Source organism: Acanthochromis polyacanthus, chromosome 3, assembly GCF_021347895.1.
Source record: "Acanthochromis polyacanthus isolate Apoly-LR-REF ecotype Palm Island chromosome 3, KAUST_Apoly_ChrSc, whole genome shotgun sequence".
NCBI lineage: Eukaryota > Metazoa > Chordata > Actinopteri > Pomacentridae > Acanthochromis > Acanthochromis polyacanthus.
The window spans coordinates 24,061,826-24,089,770 of NC_067115.1; the positions used below are offsets into that span (position 1 = coordinate 24,061,826).

Genomic DNA, 27,945 nt, shown 5'->3' on the forward strand with positions numbered 1-27,945 from the left:
TAAATATAGTTGAAGACCACGAGCTTCCCTTCATGGTCCTGGTCCCTGATGGGAGTGGTCTCCTTCAGCAGAATAATGCACCCAGTCATACCGCAAAGAAAAAGGGTTAAGAATGATTTGAGGGACATGTCAAAGGCTTTTAAACCTCAATCCAATCAAGCATCTGTGCTGGAACAGGTTGGATCCATGGAGGCCCCACTTTGTAACATACAGCACTTGAAAGATCTGCTGCTGTAACATTTGGTTGCCTGACACCACAGGACACCTTCAGAGGTTTTGTGGAGTCTACGTCTTGACTTTTCTGGCAGCATGATGAGGATCCACACAATATCACACAGGTGGTTTTAATATTGTGGCTGATCAATACATCCTGAATGTGTGTAATACATATAGGCTGCAACTAATAATTATTTTTGTTGTCAATATTCTAATTAGCTATCTTCTGATCTAAAGCAATGTTTTCAATCTAAATTCACTGGTATTTAATTTGCTATTATAGCAATAAATGCAAATGCTGGAAAAGCTGGAACCAGATTGGGTTTGGTGTGTTTGCTTAAAAATAAGTAATCAATATAAAATTTAACTGACAATGAAACATTCATTGTTTGCAGCTTCTCATTGAGGATTTGCTGCTTTTCTTTAGTTTAATAACAGTAAGCATGCAATTTTGAATTTTTTCCTCAATGGTTTGCATTTTGTAGAACAAGGGACCAAGAAGTTGGTTATAGCCTACATCAACAGCCTAGTGGACTAGTTGGCCATTTATTTTCTGTTGATGGACTTGAACCCATTTGCTGGTGGGATTGTCTGGCCTGATGATGACGATGGTAATAATGATGGTAATGATGGTACAACGTGTCTGTGGCACGTGGCATTAATGCGTCCTTGTGACAGATGTTTGTGGTTGATCGTGGATTTCTTTGGCACTGCCGTTAAAACTCTGTGGACCTCCTCTCTCTCCTCCCTCTCTCCCTCTGTTCACTCCGCTGTATTCCGCTCACTCCCTTCAGTCGCGGTTAACGGGCGTACAGTAGCCAGAGCAGCGTACGGCTTTGACGGCGGAGCGGCTCGGGATCTCCCCGCCATTTCCTCGTGTCGAGTCCTGGAATGTCGAGTAGCGGCTCGGGCTCTTCCTCGCGGAAGGAGTTCGATGTGAAGCAGATCCTGAGGATCCGATGGAGGTGGTTCGGTCACCCCGCGGTGCCTCCGCCTCACTCCCCGCCGCTAGGAGACTACTTCGCCGGGAGGAGAACGGGCGGCAGCTCCGGAGACGGACCTTCAGTTAGCGGCTGTAGCAACTCGAATTCAGCCGGTTTAAACCCCAGCGGAGGAGGTCATAGTGGTCTGGTGGCCAGCGGCAGCGCCGGGTCTAACCTGTGTAACGGTAGCAGCAGAAAGTTTGCTGATCCGGCGGGGAGTCGGGGCGGTCCGGGAGGAGCGGCAGCTGGAGCGACGGGGAGCTCCTGTCCCCGCTCCTTCAGCCAGCCGGAGTGTAGAAGTTCCTCCGCGGCGCTGTCGTGGGTCTCCCCGCCGCCTCACCGTCGCTCCCGCCCGTTGACGAGCATGGACCCCACCGGGGAGGCCCCGGTGCCCCAACTGGCACCTGAGCCCTCCGCTCATGCCGGGGCGGAGGAGGAGGAGGCGGCGGCGGCAGCGGCGGGCACCGAGGAGAACAACAACCATCCGGAAACGGACTCCAGCTCATGCAGGTAAGATGTTTGGTAGTTTGAGTCTGGGACTTTTTTTTAAAAAAAATCTGAAACTTAGAGGCAAAAATGTATAGTTTGATTTTGTGAAATTCACAAAACACACCCTTTACTGAAAAGTTAAAACAAGTAATAAAGAGCTGAGTTTAAAAACGTAGAAGGTGTAATTAGATGAATCATTGTCACGTTTTACCACCGTGTTTTGTCACTTGTAGCCTAATGAGGTGTTCACCTTTTCCTCATCACCACAGACACACACAGCAGGCGGAAAGTGTGAATGTGGTGCTGCTGAATTTATAGAGAAAAATGAATGGAGAGGATTTACCAAGAGGCTGTTCAGTCAGTATGCAGACTTAACATACAGACAGACTGAAAGAAGGAGAGAGAAAATGATGGCAGAGTACCTTTGGGACAGCATGTAGTCCACTGATTTCTCCCCTCAACCTCCTAATGAGGCTTCACCAACCAGCCTCTATTAGAGGAGGAGAAGTGGTCCACCCTTATGAATATGGGGGTTTTCAGAGTCAAATTTACAATCTGGCTCCAGGGCTAAGCTCTGCATATAGCAGCATACTGTGACATTTATGTTGTTTTGTTTTCAGTGTCTTATTGCGAAGCTTTTATTCAAACTCCTCAGAGTGCTGCATGTTTGTCTGCCCATGCGTGGTGGCGTGTGTGTTGCACTGGTGTGGCTACCCAGCTGAGGTGCTGCAAAAAGACATTCAATTAGTAGTTGCCGTGGAGACAGCAAAACAAAGCAGTTAAGGTGTCATAACTTCTCTTGTGGACATATGCGGATCCATGCTTTTGTGCTGCAGTAAATGTAACGAGGTAAACAGGAAAACACAAACAGTGAGTGTGTTTATGTGTGTGTTTACTATGCTGGCAAAATGATGCATCTGAAAGCCTCCCATCATACTCAGCGTTCCCAAGGCACACATCAGAAAAAATAAATGATTCATTGGACACCACGCACACACACACACACACACACACACACACACACACACACACACACACACACAATTTAAAGCAGCTTTTAGTGGGAGCAAGCGTTGATGTATTTTTTGTGAAATTGATTAATGCCTGATGCTGTTTCATTCTGAAGCCATTTGTTTTCGCCGCTAATGTGTATATTTCCTTGTGTGTGTGTGAGAGAGCGAAGGAGAGAGAAATATGGCTTTAAAAATATCTATTGTTATGCAAGGCTTGATGTCATATCTTCAGTGATGATGAGATCTGGCAGTGCTTACACAGAAAATTACTTCTGCTTAATAGTAACGTACACACACACATAGACACAAACACAGGCCACATTAGCATAGGGAAAGTAAAATTTATGATGTGAAGCTGAATGGATTTCGAGTATGTATTGTACATACGTGCAGCCATGTCCGTGCACATAATATGGTTGCCATACCAACACAGATGTGTCTTTTTTTTTTTTTTTTTTTTTTGCTACATGCATGTGTGGGCCTGTTTGTTTTGCGATGTGTATGCATGTGCTTGTCTCTCTGTCTGTGATTCATCCTCTCCCCTCAGAGATCCTGTGTACAGTATGATACTCCAAGCACACGGGTGGCAGAATCCCAAATGGGATCTTGGGAAGGGACGCGTACTGAATCCCAGAGTGGCTGAAGGCTCTGCACGGCTCCACTCATCTCCTCCTCTCCCCTTTACGTTCACACACACCCCACCCAGCTTTCATTAAATCCTCCTCTCTCTCTCTCTCTTTCTGTCCCATGTACGTCTCTGCCCACCCTCGGCCATTCATTTCTCCTTTTTTTCCCCTTGCTAATGTGTTGGGAAGTGTGTGTGTGTGTGCAAATGTGCCTGTGTGAGAGAAGAAGAGAGAGAGGAAGGGAGAGAGACACTGAATGACAGTTGGGTGAGTGTCCTTGCCTGGTGCAGGGGTTTAAAAAATCTGGCTGCATGGTGTTGATTCGCCCCAGACACTCTCTCTTTCTCCCTCCTCTCTCTCTCTGTGTCCGTGTTGAGTGCCTGCCAGGCTCAGTTAAGGGGACTGGAAGGCAGCATTCCCCCACTTCAAAGCCATCTCCTCTGGCAGTATTTAGCCACACCATTCGTCTGCATACACACACTTACACAAACACACACACTCGCACACACTAGAGGGCAGGAAAGCTAGCCAAAAAGCCTCCTTGGAGGGCTACAACAGGATAGGGAAGAGAGAAAATGGAGGCAAAGATGGATGATGGGATGAGGTGGGATGAAGTGAGTGAATGATGAGATTAGTTGGAGATATAAAAGTGGGGACAGGAGATGGATAGAGTAGACTGAGGCGGAGGGAAGATAACTCCTGCTACAGCTCATCAGAGAACAGCACACACACTAAATTTGTGCATAAATACTCATACTGTGCAAGCCATATGCGCCAGTCTTTACCCTAACAGTGGTGGAGATTGCTCTTAAAGTCACAAATCACACTAATTTCCCTCAGAGACCTTTAAACTTGCACAGTGAAGTTGTTTCCATGCAGGTCTGACTCAAATCCAGCAGCTTCTGTCCACTGTTCTTCTCTCCTTTAGTCCTCTTTTGGGCTCCATCAACAGCTGTACAATTATAAAGCTCTTTAGCTGATAAATGCACTACTATGTACACTACTTAGTTTACAGATTTGATGCTGAGCAGATAGTACACAGGTGAAATTTAGAGGATATTTTGCTTCAAACAGCTGCCTGCTGTGACTGAATACGAAGCGGATGGGAGTGAGACCAAAGGCTGAAGCAAAAGAGTAAAGCTGCCGGCTGGAAAATCCAAAATGAGCTGATAGATGTTGTAAAGTTCCGTGTAACCGCAGAGACTAGTGCTAATTCTCTGTGGGTTTGCCGCTAAAGTGACCCCTTTCATACCCCACATAGTGATTTGTTGCTCTAAAAACATTTGTTATAGCCAGTATTAGTCAGACATATAAAAACTGAATAGTAGAAACCTTTTACTGAAAGCTAAAGAGCAACAGAGGAGGGATCTCTTCTCCAAAACTTACAGATATTCAATTAATTTCAATTCAGGGAACCAGAATAACAATATGACAGAGCTAAGCTGCAAAATTGTGAGCAACTTCCAGCTCCAGACTCTGTAGTTGACTTGACTTAGACCTAGAAAGGGGACACACTACTCAAGCACATGGTTTGTGATCATTCAATCTTTAAATTTTATATCGTGTTTTGCACACAAGCCACATTTTCTAATGACTTTCCCAGAATTTGTTGCTGTGTGCTTTAGTCTAGCTTCCTCGCTGTTTATTCCTCAGAGAATACTCGTGTCCAAAATTTCAATTTGGGACAGTTTTATTTGCAACAGTCTGAACTTTGTATACACGCACAGACATACTTCATTCCGAGAAGAGTGCGATTTCTCTTTTATCTGTGGTGCTGAAATGGTATCCTTGGAGAATCCTTTTTTTAATCTCTTTGTGCCATCGGGCCAGTCCCTGCCACTTCTGCTGTTAAATTAAAAAATGAGACTACAGCTCTGGCTCTCATAAATTAAATGCTGCTGTGGGAGCCATGGTGGCTGATGATTCACAGGGTAGCTATGCTTTGGTTCTTATCTTTGACAAACACATGCACGCACAAACTCACACATATACCTCATCAGCTGTGACTGACAAAATAAGACAAAACAGCCCTCGGCTTCAAGTCTTCCATCAGTGAATAACGAATGTTGAAACCATCCTGTCCCAAAACCCTGCTTTGTTTCCCGTTGTTGGTATAGATGCAAAGAAACTGGTTGCCATTAGGGAGCAGAGTAAATTACAGCATATCCTATGGGCTCGGCTCCCACAGCTATTTAATTGGCAGATTCTCTTTTAAGTGGGCTAAATTTATCTGGCCATTTACTCCTAGTAATTGGACCATTAAAGAGCTTTTGTCTGCTTCTGGCGACATACAGTAGCCTTGTTGAAAAGTGACGAAGAGAAAGAATGCGTGTGAGGGAATGATACAAAGGAAACGTCGGTGTACATGGAAGAAGCAGCAGCTGGTGTAACTCTCTCCACACATCTGTCTCTTTGTCTTGAACAAAAGAGAATCAACATCAACACATGCACTCAAAGCTTCTGTCTCCTTCTCTTTGTGTCTTTGTCCGTGTGCGTTTGTGTGAATGTCTGTCTTTGTGTGTGGGTGCAGGACGTCTAACAGCAGCGCCACGCTGTCGTCATGCGTGTCGATGGAGCCGTGTGCGTGTCCAGAGGAGTGTATGTTCACAGCTCTGTCCCACGCTGATGTCACCTTCCGCAAGATGGAGGGTTACCTGAGGACCAGACAGCTGTGTGACGTCATCCTGGTGGCTGGAGACAGACGGATACCTGCACACAGGTAGGAGTGAAGAAATGATACAATGTTGCACATACACAGCAAAGATTGCAATATTAATAGAATGATATTCTTATTATAACTCGATCATGTTTTTACCTTATTGTTAATCGTGATGAGTAATTTTTACGGTTTGATGACAGAACGATCAGTCAGTAAATTGAAAAAATAATCAGCAGATCGTTTGAACCCCAGAACTCGCCAGCGAGATTGAACAGCATACCATTATCAAAACAATAAAAAATAAATGCTATAATTACACCACTTATCGGAGTCGGAGTTGTGTGATGATTGGTGTTGGTTTGTCTGTCTGTTCGTAACATTAGAAACATCAAAAACGGACTAACAGATTTGGATGAAATTTTCAGGCAAGGTCAGAAATGACACAAGGACCACCTGATTAGATGTTGGCAGTGATGTGGCTTATAGTCTGGATCCACGGATTTGTTAAAGATTTCTGTATACTTGTGAGATAGCGGCATGGCGTCACTGTAACTATGACAGCAAGTGAACACTACATCAGCTGCCTGCTGACGATCACATAATTGCAATCCTTCTACAAATAGACCGCTGCGGACTTATTGGGACTTATCTGTCGGAAATGATACAAGGAACGATTGATTAAATTGTGGGGGTGTTTCAGAGTCCCATCAATTCCAGCTGCCTGCTACATATTTAAGTCACGTGATTCAGTATCTGTACATAACGTACACATGCATAACATACCTGTGCTCAGTGCAACGTCATTTTGTTTGTGGGTACATCTATATTAAATGACCACATTCTATGTTACTGTGATTTCTGCCACAAATTTTTTCAAGATTTCAGCCGTCAAAAATGATACGGCTGAGCAGCATTGGCAGAGTACTGCGCTCTCTGAGTGCTTTACTTGTTGTATAATTTATAGCATGATAGATTTCACATGTAGAAAACACATTTTTGCATTTTAAATACTCCGAGCTGCTGCGTTGTTTCTATAGAAGTGCAAGACTTTAAATGAAAAGTTAATCAGCAGTGAGTATTAATGTGACAGGAACAAAAAATATCCTGTAACTGCTCGCAGTTCAGAGGGATAGTTGAAAATGAATACAATTGCTCTGCTATCACATACACATGCAGAAGCATTAGAATTAACTCTTACATGAAATGCTGACACGCTCATCACGTGAACACGTGCATCGACACACAAGCATGATAACACATGCTGCATTCATAGCAAACTGTTTGAAAGAGGCTTTCATACACAGCTATGCTCATGGGAAGTCCCCTTTTATTTTAGTTGCATCTCTGTACCATATGTACCGCAGTCAGCTGAGTCTGAATCATGCATCAGCCGCTACATACACACACATGTTCCTGCCATCCAGCCCCTGCTACGCTACTCTGGTTGCTGTTGATACTCTCTGGGCATGTGGCCACTGGTGTAGCAGCAGGGTCCATCTGCACAAGGATGAGACAGAAAAGTGGTCCTCCACCAGCAGAAAGACTCTTTTTCTCTCACTGCCTTCCTCTTCTGTCTCATTTAATTTAGTCCTGCAGGCACAGATGGTGACAAACAAAAGCCTGTGCTGTACGAGAATCCTAATGGTGTATGTGAAAGAGTGTGCTGGCATCCGAAGTTGCTGTGTGTGTGAATGTGCGTTGATCTTGTGTGCGCCAGTGAAGGGGTAGGAGTAAGACATCTTTGTTTGAAAGTGGGTTTTTTGTTTGCGATTGATTTATTGTATGTGTAGGATAAAAGTGCTTTTCTGGGAACAAAACATACACCCTCTTTCTCTCTCCCTCTCTCTCTTCGTCTTACACGTACTCACAGAAAATGCAGCTTACTTGCTGAATAGGCCACTTGTACTGTATATAGCTGCACATTCCTTGTGGACTTTCTTGCAAACAGTGCTCGTTAAGCAAAATTCCAACTCTGCGTGTGCATTACGAAAACAAGAGCCTTTGTACATTACCTTGCAAATTTATTTTTGTATCCTCTTGTGGACACCTTTGTAATAGCTACCTTAACAGATTTTAGAAAGTATACTATTACAGCTGTTCAGATCAATAGGTGTACATCTGAGACCTATTATGTTTGGTTCCAGTCTGTTTTTAGCACAACAAAACTACAGCAATGCAAGCCCAGTTCAGGTCTCTGTGTTCCACTGTGAGGAGAAACAGGTCTTGCAGAAAAGCTCAGGGTATCAGCTGTGTGTCGGACTTAAACAGAGGTTTCACAAGAGGAAAGGCTTTGGGGAGGAAGTCAAGCTGGTTGGTTTTGCACATATACATCTGGTTAACCCTTAGCACCTCCGTTAAAGATCAGTGCACAGCTGCTTCCAGGAGCTTTTCATAGGAACCATCTGGGAGCTATGCAGGGCATGAGAACATCCTCAGTAGGTCCTGTTAAAGTATTGTAGCATAATAGAACTCTGAGCTGATGGAGGCAGTAGATGAAGAGTTAAGAAACCGCAGAGTCATTACAGTTTGCCCTAAAGGGTGACATAAATGTGTGCAGTAAGTTTTGTGATAATCCATTAAATAGTTTTTGAGACAGTTCACTCAAACCCACAAATGTGGCGCTGCAGGGAGTCACCAAAGTCATTAGGTTTAATCCTCTGGGCACCATCAATGTCTGTACTAAATCTAATGGAAATTCATCCAGTGCTTGTTTCAGGCTGGACCAAAATGGTGTATTGACCAAATGACATTTAGACTGACTTGCCATCCCCCGAGCCAGGCATGACTAGCAGGGATAGGTCTCTCTCCTACATCTCCATATTTCATTATGTGCAGACAAAGGTAACAATGCTTAAGTAGGTCTTTCTCACGACCTGGCCTGCTTGTTGTTTTCACCCTCTCTGTTTTTCCACCGCTGTATCTCTGTACCGAGCTGCACATCCACATCCAAACAAAAAAAACAAACACAGTGTTCAGTTTCCAGCATTTGCCCTCTTTTCCTGAGTCCAACTTGTCTGTTTCCTGCTCTCCTCTCACTGGCATTTTGTCTCCTCTCTGCTCTTTCCATTACTGTGTGACACACTGCATGTCACATCTCTGTCTTGAGCAGAGTGCATTTGTGTTTGTGTGTAAATAACCCGGTGCTGTATATAGCTTGTGTCGCTCACAGTGAGTCAGACAGAGACCTACATGAAAAATTAAGTGTGTGTGTGTGTGTGTGCCAGGCTGTGTGGGAGATAAAAAAAAAAAAAAAAGATACCTGACTGGAATACTGGCAGAACAACTTCCTGCTGACTATAGTGTGTTTTGACATCTATGTCTGCAAAATACACACACACACACACACACACACACACACGCGCACACACACAGGCTCTTCTCTGCTTCAGGCTATCTGTCAAGGTCCCAGTGTCGCACTCAGTAATGAGATTATACACATGCACACACAGTCAGTCAATCCACACACATTTATTTGTTGACCATGAAAAAAAAACACACAAAGAAAAAAAATGTGCAGACACTGTAAGCACACAGACACACACGGTCATTTTCACCGGGGAAATCTGTCTAATGCGAGTCAAGCAACTGAACTGACCATTATTTTCATCAAGTGATCTGAAGGTTGTTTTGCTGATTACGCCAGATATCCAATGCTGATGTAGTCAGTATCGAGTTAGAGAGAAGCACAAAATCCTCAAGAAGCTGGAATGAGGTCATTGTTGGCATTTCAGTTGGAAAAATTAGTCAAACAGTTGATCAGTTTTCATAATCGCTGTTTATTATTTCTCTGCCAGTCAATTATTGCATCTTAAAACGTAGCTTCATCGTGAGCTATCATTAGGAAAAGATAACCAAACACCTGCATTTTGACATCTTCAACAGTAGTGAATAAAAAATATCGCATACTCGTATATATTATTCACCAACAAGTGCTTTTTGGTACTTTTCCAGTGCCTTCATGCTTGTGTGAGTGCCTTAAACTTCACGGTGACATGAAAGGGTAATGGATTGTTCCAGAAGGGAATTAAGTGTCTTTTACAAGTGACCTTAAGATAATGCTCCTGTGTCCTCCATCTCTGTTGCTCTCCATTAAGCCATATAACTTCTCTCTCCCCGACTCTTCCGCCACGAAGTTTTACACTGACCTCATGTTAAGCATACTCGTCTCTCTTTCCTTCTGTCTCATCCGAGAGGTCATCTGTTGACACATCTGTCTCCCCTGTGACTGTACAGATTGTAAGTCGTTTCATAGTGCTCACACTGGCCTCTGTATTTTTTGTGTTGGCAGTTTTCTGTGAATTCTGTGTAAATATATTGTGTCTTTTGCAGACAACAAACACTGGGAAATTAAAGCAATGAGGTCTGAATAAATAGAAGCATTTCATTCATGGAGCAAGTTGGAGCATGAAAGGAGACGAGCACTGTAAAAAGCACATGATTACAGAACAGTAGTGACATTATGTTCTTAATTTTTTGTATGGTCGCTTCTTGTGCCAATTATAATCTTTCAGAGAATACCATTGTGTGAGTTCCAGAGTTGCCCCGGAAACAAATCCTCCAGCAATTTTAATAATATGCCAATTGCTTCAGTCCTTTTAAAAACTAAAGATAGTGTAAATTCTCCTTGTAGCAGGATTTTAGGTTTTTCTTTGATGTTGATGAGAATGTTGAATAAGCATGTGAATATAGGTTGAATTTATAGCAGAAATTTTTCACACAAAACAAATAATTTACAGATTAATCAATAATAAATATCAGCTTTAGTTGTAGCTGCACTCAACACAGTCACTTACTTCACATTGCAGCAATATGAAAAGTGTTATGAAGGTGTGTTAATAGGAGAAAAGTTGTGGCAAAATCTTTTCAAAAAATGTCTTTTGTCCCACATAATCTTCTATGAGCTCAGGTCTGTTGCCCGTATTTCACACTTTGCAAATAGTTCCATGCATATTGCATAATGAATACTGGTTGTTTGGGGAAAACTTAAATGATTAAACATCTGAAGCTCTTTATCCTCAACGTGTTCATGATGTACAAACATCTGGAGATGCCTCAGGCCTGTGCCAGGCTTTTGTTTGCACAGTTTTCTTCTGTCTTTCATAAGATGTCTTCAGAGAGGAGTATGCACTTTGAGAGTCCCATTCAGATGTGATTTGTTTGTTCAGGGGAAGTGATATTAATAGGACTGGAACTAATAGACTGTTTTAATCCTGCCTAAAGTGCGTATGGGTTGATTATCCTACTGTAGAAATACTAACAGTCCATTCATTTAATGGCTTTGTCACACTTCTTTGTTGGTGTCTTTATGCCTTTATGTTGAATATTGCAGCACTTTGTTTAGACTTCCTCATGATGAAAATGTTCCAGAAATGTCACTAGGTTAAGATTTTTATGTAGAAGTGACAAGGATACCTATTTACACATGAATAGGCAGCCTGTAAGACTAACGTAAAGGGATGAAAAGTGACAAATCATTTGAAAGAGAAGTTCAGACTGTTGGTGTATGAAGTGGACGTGAATGTCAGGTTTAAAGTTTATCCTGATATTCTAATTCTGGCTTCGCAAATCTTCTTTCAGAGGCTGTTTGACCATCCAACAAGCTATTTAGTTAGAGGATTCTGATGTGTTTAATGCTGCTCCCGTATCTGCTTTATGATCTGTTTACGGGATGACTGTGTTGTGCCTCGTCTGATTGTGCCATCGTCTCCCTCTCTGTTCAGGGTCTTTTCCCTTTCAATCCAGACTCATCCTGTCAGCAAGGTCAAAGTTCTCTGTTCTTCCATTACAGCTGTCCATCCTCTCTGACTGATGGCTGACACTCTCTCCTCTCACAGACTGGTCCTTTCATCAGTGTCGGATTACTTTGCGGCCATGTTCACCAGTGATGTGCGGGAGGCCAAGCAGGACGAGGTGAAGATGGAGGGAGTGGACCCTGATTCGTTGTGGGTCCTGGTGCAATATGCATACACAGGTACACTCATATCTCCTTTATTAAAGAAAGATTAGTAGATAGAATCAGACTTCTCTCCTTTGCTGGAAAATAAAAAACATTGTATGCTGTAAAGTACCATTTTTAGATACACAGCCTGCCACAGCAGTAAAATGCATACTGTTGATGATTTTACAAGATTTTAGAGTTTACAAGAACATTGGATTGACAACAAAAAACAACACGGTTCTTCATTACAATCAGCGATGGCACTGCAGTGATTTGTTATTTTCTACATACAGCTGCAACATCTTGTTGTTTTTTTGCAGTCTGTAGGAGTGTGTGCTTAGTAGCAGGAAAACTCTCCAAAAGAGAAGCCAAAGCATCTTCATTTCTTGGTTTAGGAAGTGCTTGATTTGATATGCAACACAGCTTTCCTTCAGCAGAGTACACATTTAAAACGTCAATATTGCTTTTAAACATGTTCTACTTTATTCCATCTGAAATCATCAGGGGCACTCTCCTCATCCATCTATGATTTTCTTTAACTTTTTTTAGTATAAACTAGGGATACTCAAGATGTTATCTGTGAAATTTAAGATTGATATATCAAGTACTAAGTAAAAAAATAAATTACAACTGTCTGACGACCCACCATCAGCATGTTTTTTTGCACATTTAAATTTGAGGCTATGGTTGAATGACAATATATCAGAAACTATGTAAAATAAAAGCCTGATATTTTTACTGTTATTTCTCATCATGCCATTGATTCAGAATCTGTAATGCTGGGCAAGTAGATCTAATAATCTCTGAATACATATGAGTGGAAATATGAAAATATTGAAGTCGTCATGAGATGTCTCATATTCGACTACTAATTGATAATGCAGAAATCAACAAGTGATATTTTATTATATATATGTAGTTTCATGTCACACGAATACAAAATAAAACGTGTAGAATACTTTTTGATATAACATACTTGGGCACAATATTTTTTAAAAAGTTGTTTTTGTTGAACTTTCATAACTGAATTGTACCACAACAACAAAAATATTAGGAAATAGCCTAGTCTGAGTAGAACGGAGTTCTGATTTATACTGTTCCTCCAAATACAACAAAGAAAGTGTTTTGTTCTGTTAACAGAAGCATATTTCTGTGAAAGTAACAATTTCAGACTTAATTCCTGAAATATTAGCATGCGAACACTGCCTCAAATTGCAGTGCGTGAAAAAGAGGCGCTTAAAGTGAGTCAAAGGGTCATTTTCATCTTGGAAAGTAATTGATACATCAAGATAAATTTCGCAAATATCTTTATAAATACACATATTTTGTGCTTTGAATATGGTCTAGCAGAATTTTCCTTTAAAATGTGTTAATTTGAGATGGAATGACCCTTCTGTTAATCATGAACAATATTATTTTTTGATCAGTCGACAGATTACTCTCCTGTTTACACCACTGCATTAATACGGATCACTTGTCTCTATATACTTTATTAAACACCACAATAATCCCAGGAGTAACGCATTCCATTGAAAACCACTCCAGCTATTGTTAGGCATGTGCCTATCTGTGCAATATGTTTAGCAGAATTAGTAAAGCAGTGGGAAAGCTTGCATAGATGGGATTAATTAACCTCCTTCTTCCTGCTTTTAACGCTCCCTTCATGTTGTCCAGGCCGCCTTGAGCTGAGGGAGGACACCATTGAGTCTCTGCTGTCAGCCTCCTGCCTGCTGCAGTTGTCATCCGTGGTCCAGGCCTGCTGTTCCTTCCTCATGAAGCAGCTCCACCCCTCCAACTGTCTCGGCATCCACTCCTATGCCGACGCTCAGGGTTGCCACGACCTGCAGAGGGCCGCTCATGCCTACACCATGGTGAGTACAGCCTTCGCATCTTCTCTAGACCTCCACCGGAATGAAACAGTGAGTTGGAATTATAGACCAATAAAAATACAGACGATGCGTGGGTTTTAACCGATACACGTAGCAACAGATTTCTATCGTCTTTACCTTTTCCACCCTCTATGCAGCTGCAGTGGTTTGGTCAGTTTACAGCCTTGATTTTTATTCCTGCTAGCAAATTGGCTGCTCATTCACTCCGAGCCATTATTGCCACGGTGGCTGTTTTTTTTTTTTTTTTTTTCAGCACAGGGTTGCTATGGTGACAGTGAAATAGCTCCTTTATCGGCTTGATTATTCTTTTTCTTTTCTTGTTCTCTACTGTCTCTACATGGCTCATTTTTCACCCAGCCTCTGTCTCCGTCAGCAGCACTGCTCCCCTCTTTCTCTCTAAGTGGATTATTGTTAAGGTTTAATCTGGAGTAATTATGTCGTAAAGGTGGCTTTATTTGGGTGTGACTGTCTGTGTCAGTAATTCACTCACACGCGCACACACACATTCACACACACTTCAACAGCTTACAGGATTATTACAGCCTTTGTGTACGAGCTATACAATCACAGTCACTTGGTGGAGAAAAGTCAGTATTGTTTACGTTTCTTTTTCAGAGAAAGCCACATTTTCATTTGACATGCTTTACTTCCCTTTTTTATTTCCACAGATAATGCTTTCATAAACAAATAGATACTTAGAAAAACAAAGAAAATCTAACCAAATCTCTCTATAAATGGACAGAAAGAGCAATTTAAGATATTATTTGTGATTTAGGAAATCATAAATGACCTTTGCTTCTATTCTGTAACCATTTAAGGAGCAAACAATAAACTGATTCATTAAGATAATAATCCAGATCAATCCAGATCAAGATTTACTGACAGTGAAAGTTATTGCTTCAGTCCTACCTTGCTATCTTCTAAACCTGACTCATTCTACACTGGAAAAAATGCCCCTCTCAAAACAAGAAAAATAACTTATTCCAAGAAACTTTTACCTTGAAATAAGTGAATAAATTTGCCAACAGAACAAGTGAAAAATGGCTTGGTAAGATTTCTTGAAATAAGATATGACATTTAGAATATTGAGATCTTAAAATTAGCTGGGAAAACTTATTTTAAGCTCTATTTAACCAGGATCTCCAACTTTATGTCTTAAAATAAGCCAGACATGCTAAAAAAAGAAGAAGCAGTTTTTCACTCAAAAACAGATTTTTGCTTTCATGTAACCTCCTAATTTGAGATGTCTTAACCCTCCTGCTGTCTCCATTTATGGGCACCAAAAATATTGTTTCCTTGTCTGGAAAAAAATCCCAAAAAATCAGCAAAAAATTCCCCAAATTTCTGAAAATTTGCAAAACCTTCAGGAATAAAATTCCAATAATTCATTAAAAGTTTCATTTTAAAAAATCCCCCAAATTTTGAAAGAAAATTCTTTTAAATGTTTTCAAAAAATTAGTAAAACCTTTCAAAAAATCTTAAAAATATCTAAAGTGATTACATATATATCAGTAAAACTTCTAATATTTTCTTTAAGGACATTCACATAAAAATCTGGATTTTGGTCGATTTTTATGTGAATGTTCTTAAGAAATGTTTTTAACATTTCTTTTTTTCTCACCAAAAAATGTTCAAAGATTTCCTCAAAAATGTTGAAAATGTGGACATCAGAAGTTTCACTGTGAAAATAGATTTTTTTTCCACATTTTTAAACTTTTAAAACGGGTCAATTTGACCTGCAGGACGACACGAGGGTTAAACTTATTTTGAGTTTTCTTGTAAAATTCAACTTAAAACAAGATAATTACCTCCGCCAAGGAGGTTATGTGACACCCGGCGTTTGTCTGTCCGTCTGTCCGTCTGTCTGTTAGCAAGATAACTCAGAAACACCTGGGCAGATTCAGATGAAATTTTCAGGGGATGTAGATTATGGTAAGAGGAAGAGCTGATTTAATTTTGGTGGCAATCTGGAAAGGATCCTGGATTCTGGATCACTTAGAATTTTTTAGTATGTGGTTTAGTATGTGGTCCAAAATATGACAAAAACATCATAGGTTAGTATGTCGTCTTTGGAACAAGGTGTCCAGATAGCTCAACTGGTTAAGAAGGCGATTCGTAAACAGGACTGTGTCAGAGACGCAGGTTCAATTCCAGCTCATGATCCTTTACTGCATGGGTTTCCTGTTTTCCTCTCTCCCTGTTGATTAATTAAGAATGCATTAAAATTGTTCATGAAAATATATGTCTTATGTTTCCATGAAAATACAATATAATACTTCAATTTCTAAATCGTACATAAATGTATGTGAATACAATGTTCCATGGGAATGTCAATATCCTTGGCGGAGGTCTGCGCTCTCTGAGTCATAGTTTAGTATGTTGTCCAAAATGTAACTGAAATGTCATAGTTTAGTGTGTCGTTCAAAATGTGACAAAAACGTCATAGTTTAGTGTGTCGTTCAAAATGTGACAAAAACATCATAGTTTAGTATGTTGTCCAAAAAGTGACAAAAACGTCATAGTTTAGTATGTCGTCCAAAATGTGGAAAAAACGTCATAGTTTAGTGTGTCATCCAAAATGTTCTAAATCGTACATAAATGTATGTGAATACAATGTTCCATGGGAATGTCAATATCCTTGGCGGAGGTCTGCACTCTGAGTGCTTTTCTAGTTTCAAGATTGTTTGACTTAACACGACATTTCAGATGCATTGTCTAAAAACAAGTCCCTCCATCTTGCTGAAATGTCACTTGTGAAGTGAATTGATCTTTAATCAAGTGGAATGAGACACTTTGACTAAAAATAAGACAAATAGACTTGGTAAGATTTGGAGTTTTTGCAGTGTAATCTTATGTCATCCAGATCTCTTTTTCTTGCTTCTCTTCACCAGTTTCATCTGACCTTTTTCAAGCCCTTATTTCCTTCCTTTTTCTCCTCCTTGCCCTCCTTCAACCCTTAATCCCTTTCCTCACTGCACTCAAATCCTCCCTATTGTTTTTTCCTTCCCTTACTCCCCTCTTCTTCGTGCAATGCATTATTCATCCACTCTTACTCTTTCCTTCGCTATTCCTCTCAATCATCTCGTCTGTCACTTACTTTTGCCTTCTTCGTTCACCAGGAACACTTTCTGGAGGTAGTTGGAGGCCAGGAGTTCCTGTTACTCCCAGTGGAGGAGATAGAAAGGCTGCTCACATCGGATGATATTAACGTGCCCGATGAGGAAACCGTAGTAACCTCTTTGCTAACCTGGGTCAGCCATGATGCCCCAACTCGACAACGCCATCTCCCCTTGCTGCTGGCTCATATCAGACTGCCGCTGCTGCAGCCACAGGTGAGAGCTGCAAAGAACTCATTGCCACCTGTAGTATTGTAAGAGGATAGTAAAATTTAACAGTCAGAGATGCACGGATTCAACTTTATCTCTCCAGATTTTGATTTCTGTACCCCAGTTCTGGTTATTTGTCTGTGTCGAGTAGCAAAAGCACTGGTCTAGTCGCGATTTTTAAAATCTGCATACCCCACTGTGTCAGACTCACTGAAATCGTTTCTATGTGAAGTAAAAAGAAGCCAAGATTTGCTGTGGCACTGAAAAGCGAGTTGGCAGTCTGCCATGACTGAATGAATCTGATAGCAGAAACCTAGAATTTTAAAATTCATTGAAAAAGCAGCTGTATTAATGTGGCTTAGTTTCGCTATGGTTGATTCATGACCCACTCGTATGGTTAGTCTTTACGCAGATACAAATCAGGTATATCGTTTCAGTGCATATTAGTAATTACAACAAAATGGTTTCTGACATGTACCAGGAGTCACTCTTCTCACCCTCCAACTAGTTCAGAATGCAGCAGCTCGGCTTCTTACTGGTTTTAGCAGACAAAATCACATCCTGCCAATCCTGGCTTCTTTCCATTGGCTCCCTGCTCGTTTTAGAATAGACTTTAAGATTTTACTGATCACTTTTAAAGCTCCTCTCAGTCTGTCTCCAAGCTACATAGCAGAAATGTTAACCCCATATGAGCCAGTTCACAGCTTCAGATTATCAAATGTGGCCCTTCTGGCTGTTTCAGAGGCTGCAGAATCAGTGGCTTCTTTTAAATCGCATCTTAAACCCATTTTTATAGACCTGCTTTTATGTGACATTGATCTTTTTAAAAATCTTTATTCTTTCATTCCTATATATTTATATTGATATTTTATGTTGCTTTAATTTAACGTTAAATCATTTTTGACTTGCTTTTGTTTGTTTTTGCTTTCAGTATCCTGCATTTTCTTTATTGCAGCACTTTGTAAACTCTGTTTTTAAAGGTTTTTTTTCTTCCTTTCTTGTTATTTTTGTTCTTTTAAACTAGTTGAATGGATCAAAACTAATTTGTATGTTGCCAGGAAGCAAACTGTAAAAAATTAATTTCATTCAGTATCAACGAGCAAGAAGCACATTGTTTTTAGACTGTCTCCTCGTTGTTGAACATTTCTCTGTGTGTGGCGTTAATCAATTCGTTTCTAAGCTAGAAATACATAAGTATTGTAGCTGCTATTTGTGGGAGCTGTCAAGGTTGTTTTTATCCTCATATCTTACTGCAAAATTGGAGACCAGATTGTGCACCGGTCTTCTTCCTGATGATCCCCTGGTTGTGTTCATGCTCTCTCCCTCTTTCTTTTACCTGTCTGCCTCATCCTGGCTACAACCAACCTGCCTCTCGATCTGTTTCACCAGCCTCTTCAGACAAACATCATGCTTACCATACTTATACATGCGTCTCCAAGCTCTGTCTAGCTGGTATAGCAGGATGTCTGGCTGAGAAGTTTATAAGCTAGGCAGAACCGCACTTACTGCCCGGGGCTTTGGCTGCACTCACATTCACACACACACACACACACACACACACACACACACACACACACACACACACACACACACACACACACACACACACACACACACCACACACACACAACACACACACACACACACACACACACTCACACGTTGAAAACCTTAATTAAGTGTGATATCTCTCTTAACTGCAACTAAATTATCTGTTCGCTTCATCTTCCTCCTCAGCAGTTTCCTCCTCTATATATAAAGAAAGTGTAGAGATCAAACTCTCCTCACAACCTCCTGGTCTTTCCATCATCCCTGCCTGTATCTATACATCTCCCTGTTTTTGCACTTGTGCCTCAGATATACGAGTTTGCCCTGGTCAGCTGAAATCACAAGTCACTGTAACATGTAATCAGGGAAGAAGATGGATGGCAGAGAGGTAAAGTGTCAGAATGGCGATGGAGTAGAGAGAATGAAAGCAGAAGGGCCACAGAGCTGAGAATTGCTTCTACCGCTAACGCTGCATCACGTGTGAGAGCCCCGCCCCAGCAAGCCAAACTGACGAATGAATTAATATTCAGAAATCTCATGAGCTGTGAATTGCTTATAAAGGGACATATAAACCTCACAAAGACAACCGATCAATATTCATCAACCAATTAGTCAGCGCTGTATCTAGGCCGCCTTGCAGTTCCTCATCAAGAGGATGTCAATTCACCAGATTAATAACTTTAATCCCTGCTCCCATTACCGCTGTCACACAGACACACACAGTTGTTCTAATCTTCACAGAAGAGCAGCTGTGGCCTGACAGCATGCACCAAACAGTTGTTGTATTTGTGACCAGTGGAAATTCAATGTTTTCATAGCTGTTCCTAACAGGAAGGTGGAAAGAAAAACGACTGTCATGGAGAGAGGCTCTTAAATACAGGGGCAGCAGTGCACCTTGTCAGACAGTCTCTCCTGCAAGACATTTATAGTTCTCGTGTGCTGACAACAAAAGTTTGTGTTCGAGAGAGATGTTCTACTTGTGTCCCTGCACAGCTTGCCTGTTATGTACGAGTTTGGAAAATTGCAGAAATTGACGCATGCCACAATTTCCAACACCCTTAGTTCCAAGATCGGGATGTGTGAGGGGAGGGAATTTAGCCTCCGATGAGTAGGTCTGATGAATCATACTCAGCTGAAGTGTGTGTGCTTCACCAGTGATAATCATTGACTGCCATTTTTTGTTTGGTCTCAAAAGTTGCAGAAAAAGGTGCCAAAAACACCTTCCTTAGCTTTAAAAGACAGAGAAAAGCAGATATTTTTTCACTTCAAAAGCTAGAAATAAGTCGTACCAGCAGGCTGTGCAAAAGACACCGATGCTTTTAGCCAAATGCTGGCTAATGTGTTACAATGCCAAACTGCAAATGCATAGCAGGTATAATCATTATGTACCATGCCTGTAATTTAAGCTACTTTTAGTAATTTGCATTTAAGACAGATTACAAACCACAGAATATAAAGAACTGGAATAAGTACATATTTAGCCTGATGATGAGAAATGACAAGAACACAGAAATGTTCAGGGCTCATCACCTGGTGACCATGACTGTATTGACAAAATTTTATAGCAACCCACCCACGTTACAACAAACTGAAATTACTCATAGTGGATATCAAATATTACCATATCTGTTGATTAAATCTTCAGTTAAATGATGTGTTTTGTGGAGATGGCACAAAGGTAGCAGGTTCATGGCAGATCAATATGTAGAGGACAGTTGCTAGTAAGAATATGTTGAAGGGAAAAATGAGTGCAAAATAAAGCATGAAAAATATAAATAGCTGGGAGATGTGTGTTTTTACATGTATGGGAGAGTGTTTGTGTGTGTTTGTTGTAAGTGCTGCCTCTTCCCAGTGTGAGCTAAAACAGAGACGATAACACGACTTTCTCAGGTGGGAAGCCTGCAGGATTCAGCATTATCTCGCCCTCCACATTCAATCCTTCACAGCGTGATGGATAAATAAAACAGGAGAGGACAAATGCGTTTTTTTCTAGGACTGTCCTTCTTGAGCACACACACATGCACACTCAAATAAATGCACAAATAGGGTTCACTGTAATTTGTCCCTCGGTGATTGTATGCAGCAGAAGTGTGGGTTCACCCTGGCGTGTAAGCTGCTTATCCATTTACCATGCTTGCTTTACGCTCTCCACGTCTGGCTGGGAAAATTGATTTTGTATTCAGTGACCAAGTTGAATTATTTGGGCTGAATCTTTCTTTCTGTAGCGGTGAGAATTATGGAGGAGAACACAAAGGAAGATCAAAGGGTAGAGATAATTGTCTGTTTTTATCAGAGAGTGTAACCTTCATATTTGTTTACTATCATTAAATCTTAGTAACCATCTCTGAATTCAACTTCAGCAAACACAAAGATACAGGCATAAACAAAGTCTGGAAACTTAAAATGACTTTGAAATCCTCTGGAAACTTTGCTGTTTTCCATCTGTCTATCAGCACACACAAACACATGCCTATCTAAATGTAAATCATGTAATTCTAGCCTTCAGGGAAAGCTTTCCTCTCACCACCCTGCCTCTCGCAGGCAGTGCTTTCCTCTGGATGTATTTTGAGGAGCAGACTGGTGGATGGAAGTGCTTCTTGCTGCAGCCCCTGGCTGTTTGTGTGCGAGTCTGTCTGGGTCTGTGTGTGTGATCACAGATGAGGTTAGAGGGTATGGACCAGTGAGCCGATGAGATGTTGAGGACAGATTAGTCCTCTCGTGTGTTGGATGATCAGTGTGTATGTGTTCTTTTGCATTTGTGTGAGTGAGCCCTAATGGCTGTTTGTCTGATCTGATCTAATCTCTCAATCAATGAGAGAGCAGCTTTCTTTCGACTCTCAAACCTCCTCAATCGGTGATAATGTCATAACCTACATGGGCCTACACCCATGTCGGTGTCGTACATACACCTACGCTGCATATGTTTCACCTGCAGCTGTCACCTCTGTGTTGATGTGATGTGTGTTTTTTTTCCACGTGTGCAGTTCCTGGCAGACTTAGAGACAAATCCTCTCCTGCGGGACAGTGTCGAGTGTCAACGGCTCCTGATGGAGGGGATGAAGTATCACCTTTTGCCCCAGCGCCGGCCCCTGCTTCAGAGCCCTCGCACCCGGCCCCGCAAAGCCACTGTGGGGGCCATGTTCGCTGTGGGGGGAATGGATGCTACGAAAGGTACAACACATAAAACACACAAACAGTGCACACATGAAGCTGAGGTATTGATTCAATATGCAGTTAAAAAGTGCTGAAGATAAATCAAAGTCTCTGTAAAACGGCGTAATGAAAAACTGAAAACTCCAGCCTTAAAGGAGGAAAATAAAATGTAGACACATTTTGTCATTACCCTGGCTTAGCAATAAAAACTGACTTATCATCACATCGTTTGAGAAAGCTGTCAGATTTGTAAAACCTTTATTTTAACCCTTTGATGCCTATTGTCGCGTATTCGCATCATACCACTTTCATTCAGGCTGCAGCCGAGATAGCGTATCTATTCTCCCAATGCTGGTTTGTGCATATTTAATACATACCTAGGAACCTTTTGCAAGCACTGGTTTCTCACCTGTGGGACCTAATTATTACATTTGTTATTATTTTTATGTATGTATCTATGTTCTATGTGTAATAGATTAATTAACAATCTCCGCTTATTTAACATAAGCTGGAAAGCAAAAGCACACAAAACAGTTTTTTATTTTAGTGTAAATAAATTCAGTTGTCAAGGGGTTAAAAGAAACATTACGAAAACACAGTGATAGGATTTTAAAAGGCACAAAGAAATACACTGAAAAAACTGCATTAAATGACAATGCAGTGGAAGACATGGAAATATCTTCTAATCAGCTGAGATATTCTTAATCAAAGCTGACAAATCAGTGTGTGTGTGCACATTTTAACGTCACAACCCAGTCTATGCTATTAAAGCTTTCCACCTCAGATGAAGTCCTGAGCATCGGTATCTTACTCAAGTTTAGCAATATTCTTCAAACTAGGCTGAAATCTGAATCAAAAACAACCGAAGGAAAAGAAAAAGAGCTAGTAAGAGCTTAGTTTAAATCTATGCTGATGTGCAACTTTATTGAGCTTCACAATTCAAAGTGTACATTTTCTTGTCTTCTTTGTGTGTGTGTTTTCCCAGGAGCCACGAGTATCGAGCAGTACTGTCTGCGTCGGGACACATGGCGGCAGGTTGCCACCATGAGTGGCGGAGACTGCAGTTCGGTGTAGCTGTCCTCGACGGCCGTCTCTATGTAGTCGGAGGCCGAGATGGACTCAAGACCCTCAACACTGTGGAGTGTTACAACCCACACAGCAAAACCTGGAGCGTCATGCCTCCAATGTCCACACATAGGCACGGCTTAGGTGAGGACTTTTTCTTGAATTGAAGTGTAAAGCTGGAAAAGGCTTTGAAAATATCAGACTGAATTGGGTTCGTCTTGAATTTTGTTGCAGATAAAGTGAAATTTTACAGAAAAATCAGACATTTTTCTGTTATATTTATCGATCTTTGCTTGAAAGGTTGTCTTTTTACTTGCCTCCTGACACAGTGAAGTCAAAGGGCACTTTCCAGCACAGAGCAATGCCTCTGCCACACATTGTAAGTGATTTGGTGTCGTATCTCAAGAGCACTACAATTTGAAGGACAGTCTTTGCACTCCATACACACACCTACTGTTGCTGTGAGCAGTTCTGATAAGGCGTTGCTGTTCTGCTATGTTTTGTTTCTAAATGTGTGCACGTGTGTTAAAGAAGTAGGGATTCAAACACACATCTGGCAGCACAGATGTTCTGGCAGATAAATCCCTCAAGTGTAGAGGTGTCAACATGCTGCTTACGCTGGACGCCTAATGCCCTGGGTGTGGTTGCACACAGAGCGAAAACTCACACCTCTTGTCATAAACGTGTGTGGTTTTATGGGCTCGTCCGAATTGATGTTGTTTCGGAAAGGCCCCATAGATTTAATCGTGCACACGTGGTTTTTGTGTTGCAGGTGTGGCCGTCCTAGAGGGGCCCATGTATGCAGTGGGAGGACATGACGGCTGGAGCTACCTCAGTACAGTGGAAAGGTGAGAGGAGACGTCACTGCCCTTTAACTGCCAGTTCACCTATATTACCAACAATATATTTATTTTCTTACTTGCATTTGTTGGTATCTGGCCCTGCAGATGCTTTTGGTTTTATTTGATCATATTTGAGATATTTGCAGCTGTGAATGCAGGGCTGTGACACATTTATGATGTTTCATAGGGACCGTTTCTTCTATTTAGGTGGTTCTAATAAAAAATTGTTTTCTACCACAACAGGGGCGCAGTTTTAGGAATGAGATGCTGCCGCTGAAGAATGCACCGATATAAAAATAACATGCATTTTCTTCTGAAAAGCGCCGTCTCTTTCATTCTTTGCGAGAGGCTGCTGTTTCTGTGAGGTGTATTTGTGTAGTGATGCACCTGAAGCATGACTGAGAGGTTGTTTACACCCTGTCTATCAGGTGGGACCCCCAAGCTCGCCAGTGGAGCTTTGTTGCTAGCATGGCTACACCCCGAAGCACAGTGGAGTCGCTGTTCTCAATGGCAAGTAAGTGATAATCCCATCCATGTTGGGTCTAGGAAAGATTCAATATTAGCAACACACCCTTACTTGTTTGTTATGGAGGGATGCACTTGAATTTTTAATGACATATTGCTCCTGTTTTTGTGGTTGCTGAATACATTTACTGTGACACATTTGAACAAAAGCGCCTGCCAGCTCAGCGTTATACACACATTACAGATTATTCATGCACCTACCAGTAATTAATGTATAACTGTACATTATATACAAGCAGATGCTGCACCACATATGCTGTTTATTATATTACACTGCCACTTTTTCCCACACAAAATATCCAATTAGTGAACAAAATCGAGCACTTGCAGTTTGGAAAAACGCAATATAGAACATTTAACTGGCTTGAGAGCAAACTATTTCAGTTCTGCATCTGTGCTTCTATGGAATTTTTTGTAAGAGGAGAACAAAACATGAATTTTGTCACTGGAGAATTTCAAGAAAATAACTTCACGCGCTCCGCTGATTTAGAAAACGAGGTTAACAGAGTTGAGCTTAAGTTACTGTAACTGCTGTAGAAAGTGACGCCCTTCCTGTAAAACCCACTAATATATCAAACAGTAATGGAAAAGTTCTGGTCTGACACACACGCATGCACATTTTAATAGCAGGATTTGATAAGTTCAAGGGTTGGCTGTCCTCACTTGCCCTAAATTTATCTAGAAATGATTAGAATCAAAAATATTGCACTGTTTTTATTTTTCAGTGCTTCAGAGAGAAGCTACAGCAAAAGGCCTTATAGATGCTAATTAATACAGAGACAACGGATTTGTGCTAACGATGCCCAGCAGTAGTGTGTGTGTGCGTGGCTGTGTGCTTTAGTGAGCAGGGCATGTATGTGTTGTGTATTCTCTGGGCTCTTTGCCTGATGGAGCTCATTACTTGCTTGACTGGTTCTGTTTCACTTTTTTCTTCATCGCCACGACTTCACATCCGTGGATGTTTGTGCACGCGCACCAAAACACACACACACACACACATACACACTGCGTGACTGCTCAGGGTTGTGATGCCTCAGGAGTGTTGGCTGATTGATTTTTCTCACCTCATTTTGCCCCCAAAATCCTGCATAACATACACACACAGACCTTGTACCATCTGTTTCACTGTCACTAAATTGAAAAGGGACTTCCAGAGCTCAGAAATGTGAGCAGTGTTTTGCGTGTGCGTGTCCTGAAGTGTAACACCGTCTTCTGTCTTCCTCAGACTGTATGCAGTTGGAGGTCGTGACGGCTCGTCCTGCCTGCGCTCAGTGGAGTGTTTCGACCCCACACCAACAGGTCAGAGACAAGGGACTTCATTTGGCAAGAATTAATTGCCATCTCCTATATTTCCCTGTCTACTATTTCCTCCAGTGCAGCACCTCTGCTTTTAAGGTTATCTACTCACAGATCAAAAGAGACCGCTAACCCTCTCAGGATATGGAAACAGACCATATTCAAACAACTGCTGTTTATCGAGGAGACTCATTAAGGACTCCTGGAAAAGCAGAGAGGAGGCTCTGGTCCAGGGCATATAATCCCCTCTAAAAAAGAGAATATTTTCTCTTTCAGCTGGCTGCTTTCTGTCCCTCTTTTTCTTTCTGATGGTTTCAATCTCCATTTTCAGGTGGAATGGTTGTGCTCCGATGGCTAAGAGGCGTGGAGGTGTGGGTGTGGCCACATGGCACGGCTTCCTGTATGCCATCGGAGGTCATGATGCTCCGGCCTCGTCCCTGGCGTCTCGGTTAAGCGATTGTGTGGAAAGGTGAGGCTACATTTATTAACATGTGTTAGATGTGACATATGCGTTTTGCATTAAGCTGTTTGAAATCTAAAATTTGCCATGCACAACACATTGTGTTCATTATGATAATGCTGAGGTACATTTGCCATCTTTTTCAAGATAATTGTGCTGTGTTCTATATATCTTTTGTGTGATAACTGTGTGTAAAATCATAGAGGAAAATCTTAAATCATGTCTGTTAAATCATAATAATTGTATATACATCCATTTGACTTGTTGGGGTAGACTCAATATTACAACCACGCTCCACATCGTCCATCCATACAGTTAAATCGTCACCTTTATAATACAATGCCAAAAAAACTGAACATTACGACCTTCATGAAAGGAGGATTTACTGCAGCACTGCTGTGTTAGACTGCAGTAGTTTTAGCTAGATGTACCGAATAGACTGGCAACTGAGTACATAGTAGCGCAACACTTTCCAAAAATTTGCTCACTCAATTTCATGCCAGTTGTCAGATAAGAGGATATGACTGTAAACACACAGCGTGTGAAGTATGGAACTGGACTCAGCCTGGTTAACTTAGCTTAGCCCAGAGACATGCTGGGGGAAACTGCTTCCTGACTCTGCCAAACTTCAGAAATATGCCTTCCAGCACTCAAGCTGAAGCTCATTAAATAATACATTAGGGTTTTTTTTTTTTTTTTTTTTGGGGGGGGGGGGGTGCTCTTTTAACCAGTACACAAACATTAGGCAGTTTGTGGTTTTATTTTGAGTTGTCCAACTGTTTCCTGACACATTTATTCATCCTCCCTGTCCTTTTGAGCCAGACATGGCTCGTGAGTAGAGATCACTGGACAGATGTGATAGAATCATGACTGGAAATCTTACAGTGATGACAATGCTGTTAGTTCGACTGCTGTTTGACAAGGAATGGTCACAGCACGTATCTCCTACTTCTTTTTTTTATAGCTTTCTATTGATGGATTAAACAAGTGACACAAACATGGCGATCAGTGAGCTATAAAGGTGTTGGTAGTCTATTTTTGAAGAGCCAATCCTGCTGCTTGCAGTATTAAAATACTAGTAACATAATGCACTGATGTGATTGATCTTCTGTCATTATATAGGACTTTAGAGAACAAATGTATTTCTCAGAATGTCAGACTATGGGTCGTTGTTTGGAATAAAATGAAACGATTAGTAATAATTAATTACCTACTGTGGTGTGTAGGCTGATGCAGGTGTATGTGTGTGTACAGGTATGACCCTCAGACAGATGTGTGGACAGCTGTGGCCCCATGAGCATCAGCAGAGATGCTGTTGGTGTTTGTCTCCTTGGCGACCGACTGTACGCTGTGGGTGGATACGACGGGCAGGTGTATCTCAATACTGTGGAAGCTTATGATCCTCAGACGAATGAGTGGACACAGGTACTGCACAGAAACACGCACAGGAACGGCTGCATTTTGTTTAATAAGATCTATTTCCTTCTAGTACACATACACATCTGCTCCTATGTGCAGCGACACGATGTAGTTCAGCAAAAAACACATAAGAAACCTTAAAGTACACCTGTACAGTTGTACATATACAGTCACAGTTTGACCTTCTTCCAGCTCCTTTTCCATGTAGCTTGCTTGTTTCCATTGTTATGCAAATGCGTGGTCACCTCGTGCTAATATTGTCCTTGCTGCTGCAGCAGTAGGAGGTAGAGGGGACTGTTTCAGAGTTGAACGATCTCATTGAGCAGCTTCAGGTCTTTATCACACCTCAGTTTATATCCCATCTCCTGCATAGCCTCGGAGGATTTTCAACCAAAGTTGCCTAAAATATGCCGTTTAGAGACACATGCACCATGCTGAGAGCAGGAGAGGTGCAGGTAGGTGGATACAGAATAGAGAAGACTGTTCAAAACCGCCACA

At 41.4% G+C, this 27,945-nt stretch overlaps 1 protein-coding gene across 1 annotated transcript in view; it reads left to right on the top strand.

The window, feature by feature from the left end:
* Positions 1–794: 794 nt before the first annotated feature.
* klhl5 (kelch-like family member 5) overlaps positions 795–27,945 on the top strand; it is a 31,819-nt gene continuing 4,668 nt past the window's right edge. Inside the window, 16 exon segments of the mRNA XM_022206073.2 lie at positions 795–1,709; positions 5,858–6,046; positions 11,821–11,957; positions 13,599–13,795; positions 16,933–17,145; positions 21,672–21,858; positions 22,826–22,891; positions 22,894–23,049; positions 23,678–23,753; positions 24,176–24,234; positions 24,237–24,261; positions 25,498–25,553; positions 25,556–25,571; positions 25,900–26,037; positions 27,283–27,317; positions 27,320–27,453. Coding sequence (XP_022061765.2) covers positions 1,108–1,709; positions 5,858–6,046; positions 11,821–11,957; positions 13,599–13,795; positions 16,933–17,145; positions 21,672–21,858; positions 22,826–22,891; positions 22,894–23,049; positions 23,678–23,753; positions 24,176–24,234; positions 24,237–24,261; positions 25,498–25,553; positions 25,556–25,571; positions 25,900–26,037; positions 27,283–27,317; positions 27,320–27,453 — 2,286 coding nt within the window. The 5' untranslated portion in view covers positions 795–1,107.